The 5,862-nt window shown below is 33.4% G+C and overlaps 1 protein-coding gene across 1 annotated transcript; it reads left to right on the forward strand.

The window, feature by feature from the left end:
* The first annotated feature begins 234 nt into the window (after window positions 1–234).
* Window positions 235–5,095, forward strand: LOC115709676 (hexosyltransferase GAUT11). Its single transcript, XM_030637839.2, has 2 exons — window positions 235–906; window positions 3,222–5,095. Exons 1-2 carry the CDS (start codon window positions 754–756, stop codon window positions 4,674–4,676), a joined length of 1,608 nt encoding a protein of 535 aa, XP_030493699.1. The 5' UTR covers window positions 235–753; the 3' UTR covers window positions 4,677–5,095.
* Window positions 5,096–5,862: the final 767 nt, after the last annotated feature.

Raw genomic sequence — 5,862 nt, forward strand, 5'->3', positions numbered from 1 at the left:
TTTTTGAGGGTACCAAATGATTTATTTATTAAATGAAATTATTTATACTTATATATTTTTTTTCTGAAACGGAATTATTTATATATTTGAACAATTCTAATTATTTATGTTTGGTTGAATGTATTCATTAAATAATATTTTCTCAAGCTTTATTTATTTAATAATACATAATAAATTCTTATTAAAATAATAAATTCATTGCCGCTGCAAAAACATAAAAACTTCTTTTGTATCTATCTATTGGCTTACTTAAACTGTACCCTGGCTAGGCTAGTTGCTCTCATTTCATGTGCCACACTCCGCAGTGACCTTTTCTTTAGTAATTTATTTAATGTACTAATGTAAATATATCCCTCTATACATTCTACAAATACCCGAAACCACATACACATGCAGTGTTCTTCAACACCATTTTCACATTCACTCTCCCCTTTTTACACAGATCACCGTCACTTATTCATCTTCGATTTTGAGCCCAATAATACTATGATTCTTGTCCCTCTCTCGAACTCTAAGTAGATTCGAGGGCTGACATCTGGAAAAGAAAAAAAAAAGCAAAGATCTTGATTCAAAAGGTGTCTGTATGTGTTTACTATTGGCTGAATTTCATTGGTTTTTGACTCTGACCCAAGTGAGTTAAGCCACAGTTGATGTGGTTAAATGCCCTTTTGGCTAGTTTTTGGGTTGAATGAATGAAATGGGTCGGTGTGGATTGTTGATTTGGTGGTGAATTGAGAGAAGAATCTGTGAAAGATGCGGCGGCGGCAGGCCGATTACCGGCGCTCAGTTAGGAGGAGGTTTCCTCATTGGATCTGGGTTCTTCTTGGATTGTTCTCTATTGCAGGCCTGTATTTGTTCGTAGTTCACCATAACCAGAATGAAGATCGGGTAGAACAGCCGATACTGGTAAGAGAATTGAGAGGACCCTTTTAATGCTTTGATGTGTTTCTATTGAGTCAATCTGTTATGTAATTGATCATAAGTGCTTTTAGAGTAATGCCCACTTGATCATGATGCATTGAATTGGCGTGTGTTTTCGAACTATGTCGTTTGAATTGATCTCAATTTTTTGTGCTGAAATTTTGATTGAAATATGAAAATGAAAAGATGGGAGGGGCATCTGGTTTGGTTTTGTTTTTGAACTTTTGGGATTTGTTGCTCTGCGGTAGACAGGAGGCTTTTTAAATGACTAAATTCAATAGTTTGGTTTCAATTCTGATTGTTGACTGAACTGACTGATGACTCACAATGGTATTGATCTTATTGGGTGATTTGGCTATTGATCTAGCTATGATCTTTCAGCATACGAAAGCAATAATTTCCTTTTGTATAGCTTCAAGTACGGATCAAATGATATCTCAAATGGCACTTTGTTTTTCACTCGTTTGCTATTGCAGTATTCTGCAAATGTACGATCTTTACACGTATTGCTGTTATGGCAAAATGGCAAATCACTAATATTTGAATTTATACTAAATATTTATGCCAAAATACATTCTGAGTGGAATTTCTGGTCAAGATTTTGTAGAATCTCTTTGTAGTTATTACCAATTTTGTGACCGAAGAAATGAACATTTTAAACTTCAGGGAACTAGATAGTTCATGACAATATCAAATGCGCTTAGTCAAGTGATTGCCAAAACATATTTCATGCAATATAGCTATGTTCCAACTTGTTTCATTCATTATTATGGCACAGAACCGCTATTGCAACTTTTCCGTTTTGCTAGATCTCTGCAGTCACATATATTGCTGAAAGTGTTTAAGTGTTTCTTTTTCATATATACATAGGAAATTTCTACAACAGAAGCATCTCATGTTTTGACAATTTAAAATTATAGCTCAAATTATTTTGTATTGACAGTGTACATTGTAGCTATAGTAGGCATTGCACCAATTTTAAAAAAAATATAAATAATTTATGATGCCAAAACAAGGTTCTAACATTCAGTTGCTCGTGTTTCTTTTTCTTTTTTTTTTTATATGCGTGCAATTGCTCATTTTGATCAGTATTGTAAATTGTACGAAAATTTTAAAATTTGGTGGAATGATTACTATAATTATAACGTAAAACATCATATAAAAAATTAGCTCCCTATATTCATATAATTTATTATTCCTTTTCTATGCATGCAATATTTGTAATGAGGCTTCTCATTGGGAATTTTATTTCATATATGTAAACTCACTCATTTCACTAGATTAATTCACGCTACATGATATTCTTAACAATCTCTAGTGAGAGTCATATAATATTCAGAACTACAGCTAACATGTTATGGTATTGTTGTTTCCTCTTTGTGGTTGGATTTTTTATTTGGAATTATTATAGTTTTGAAGAATTTACATTCAGTTACACAACAAATATATCATAATTATAATCAAAGTTTTTTATTCTTTTTTGAATTGATAGAACTTCAAAGAACAAAAAGATGTGCCATAATTACGAAATTTACCATTGTGGTTGTGAAAAGTTTTTCTGATTTTCTGTGAGCATGAAATGCCTTACCACGAAATTGAGCTTGTAATAATTTGATAATAGTTAGTGATAGTCATACCAACATGAGAATTTTGATGGCAGCTTTGGCAATTTTGAGAAAAGATAAGCTGGAGCAATTTTTGAGGGCATAGATAAGCAATTGTTAATTATCAGTAAGTTGCAAGAGATCGGTTGTTATTTCCTTAAGGAGCTAAGAATTTTTTGTAAGACTTAAGCAGCTAAGAATGATTACACCATTTAAGTGATATAGTCTGTAGATATGGCAAGTATTACATGAAATGTTTTCAAGTTAGTATTAATAGGAGAAATAGATAGACATTAGCTATAATACTCGAGTGTTGTTGTCTTTAATTCATGGTTTCATACGTGATATTACATGTAGCAAACTGTTCTTGGTTGATACAGTTGTTGATTTCTGTGAGATGATGCTTAAAGTGGAAATATTCAGCACTGCAAACATGTGGTTCAGTGATTCTAACATTAGAGGCCATATATTCTTTTGTCTGAAACACTATATCTTTGAACTACTCTCTAAACTAATAAAGTGAAGATTAGGTTAGGTTTAGGAGATAAAATGGTATTATTCTTTAGTAAAACAATATTTTTGATGCGGTTACAGTATTTATTTTATCACTTTGTGGGTATATTAGTCATAAGACATTATATTATATGAATTATCAATTGCATACTGCAAAGTTCATCAGTGGTTTTTCAATGGCAGGAGAAAAATACAAGAATCCAACAAGTTGCCCGGGAAGATTTAAATTTTACACAAGAAATATTGAGTGCTACCTCATTTTCTCGGCAATTGGCAGAGCAAATCACACTAGCTAAAGCATATGTCATTATTGCCAAGGAGCACAACAACCTTCATCTTGCTTGGCAACTTAGCACAAAGATTAGAAGCTCTCAACTTTTGCTATCAAAAGCAGCTATGCGGGGAGAGCCTTTAACATTTGAGGAAGCAGAACCAATAATCAAGAGCCTGTCATCTCTAATATTTAAAGCACAAGACACTCATTACGACATTGCAACAACAATAATGACAATGAAGTCTCATATTCAAGCCCTTGAAGAGCGTGCAAATGCAGCAACTGTTCAAAGTACTGTGTTTGGCCAACTAGCAGCTGAAGCACTGCCGAAAAGCCTCAATTGCCTAATTGTTAAGCTTACCACTGATTGGCTTTTGAAGTCATATATGCCAGAACTTGCAAATGAAAATAGAAACTCTCCACGGCTTGTGGATAACAATCTCTACCATTTCTGCATATTTTCAGATAATGTGCTGGCCACATCAGTTGTTGTCAACTCCACTATCTCCAATGCTGAGCATCCAAAACAGTTGGTCTTCCACATTGTTACAAATAGAATCAACTATGGTGCAATGCAGGCTTGGTTCCTGAGCAATGACTTCAAAGGATCTACAATAGAAGTGCAAAGTATTGAGGAACTTGCATGGCTGAATGCATCCTATGCTCCAGTTGTCAAACAGCTTGTTGATACTAATTCACGGACCTATTATTTTGGGGCCTTTCAAGATTCAAAAGCTGAGCCAAAACTGCACAATCCCAAGTATCTGTCTTTGCTAAATCACCTGAGGTTTTATATCCCACAGATCTATCCACAGCTAGAGAAGGTAGTTTTTCTTGATGATGATGTTGTTGTCCAAAAGGATCTGACCCCACTTTTTTCGTTGGATCTACATGGAAATGTGAATGGGGCAGTAGAAACTTGTCTTGAAGCATTCCATCGGTATTACAAGTATCTTAACTTCTCAAACTCAGTCATAAGCTCCAAAATTGACCCACAAGCGTGTGGATGGGCATTTGGCATGAATGTGTTTGATCTAATCGCATGGAGGAAAGCAAATGTAACTGCAAGGTATCATTACTGGCAGGAGCAAAATAGTGATGGGACACTTTGGAAGCTGGGAACTCTTCCTCCTGGTCTTCTGACTTTTTATGGTCTTACAGAGCCCCTGGACCGGAGATGGCATGTCTTAGGATTGGGTTATGATATCAATATCGATAATAGACTGATCGAGAGCGCAGCTGTTATTCATTTCAATGGGAACATGAAACCATGGCTGAAGTTGGCCATTGGCAGGTACAAGCCTTTGTGGGAGCGGTATGTAAACCAAAGCAACCCTTGTATTGAAGAATGCATCACAAGTTAAAAGTATGCTACTTTCCCGCTGGTGATACTTTCTGTGATCTACACAACTTTTTTAAAACTTCCAATCTGGGATCACATTACTGTAGAGTCAGAAGTAGAAAATTTTGACTTTGTTAGGAAGTTATGCTTCTTCTCCATTATAGTATTTTACAAGAGCAACAAGATTTGTTTTATACAATAGAAACATCAAACGTACTAGGCAAAACAGTGTGAAAGATTCATTTTTGGTTGATGGGGTTTTCCTATTATCCTTCTGCCAGCTATAGAATTATTTGTTCAGCTATTCTTGTAATAATTATCAGCTTTTTTTTTTTAATTTATGTTGTAACAAAACAATTTTTTTTGTCCTCTCTGTACTGTTTCACTTAAAAATGAACTAGAAAATCTTATGTTGAGTGAAATTTTTGAAATTGTCAGATCTTTTATAGGCTTCAATGTTGCATTATGGTTGATGCTATTGATAGTTTGTTGGTACTGGTATAGTCTTCAGTTTGTCTGTAGTTGTATTATGGTGGAAACATGTCAACTTTTTATGGAGTTATGTTTACATTGCAATCTGCAAAACCATAAGATTAAAAAGCATTTGTTTTAGAACTTCATTGGTGTTCAGCATAATGCTCTCGATCTACTATTCTAAACCACGGTTCACAAAATACTGTAGTGCGACTTGAACATATAATGAACTCTGCATTAAATATAAACATATATGATACACTCTTAATGGTATTACCCACGATAAAAAAAAATCAAAATTAAAAAAAAAAAAAATTAGTAAGAAAAATAAGAAAAGAAAAAGTTAAGTTTGAGTTAAATATTTTTGTATGAACATATTTTTGATATAGTGTATAAAGAGATATTGTTTGATATTTTTTTAATTAAGTAATTAAATTAAGCATAGAAATTTAAATTTGTAATTTCATTATTCGTTATTAGATCAAAATTCGATAATTTGATATTTTTAAAATTGATATTTATAGTTAAATTTGTTTAGTAACCATTCATGGGTAATACTCATTTAGAAGTGTTCCAAACATATATATGATTGCGATTTAGACTTGTTGTTAAACCAGTATGCTAAGTTTTATACACGTGTTACTATGTCTGTAGTCAATTAGTTAGGTAGTTAGTTGTTAGCAAATTTAGGAATTAAGTCTACTATGCTCTCAGTCTTAACTCGAGTATGTAAG

This window comes from Cannabis sativa, chromosome 3 (assembly GCF_029168945.1).
Source record: "Cannabis sativa cultivar Pink pepper isolate KNU-18-1 chromosome 3, ASM2916894v1, whole genome shotgun sequence".
Taxonomy (NCBI): Eukaryota; Viridiplantae; Streptophyta; class Magnoliopsida; order Rosales; family Cannabaceae; genus Cannabis; species Cannabis sativa.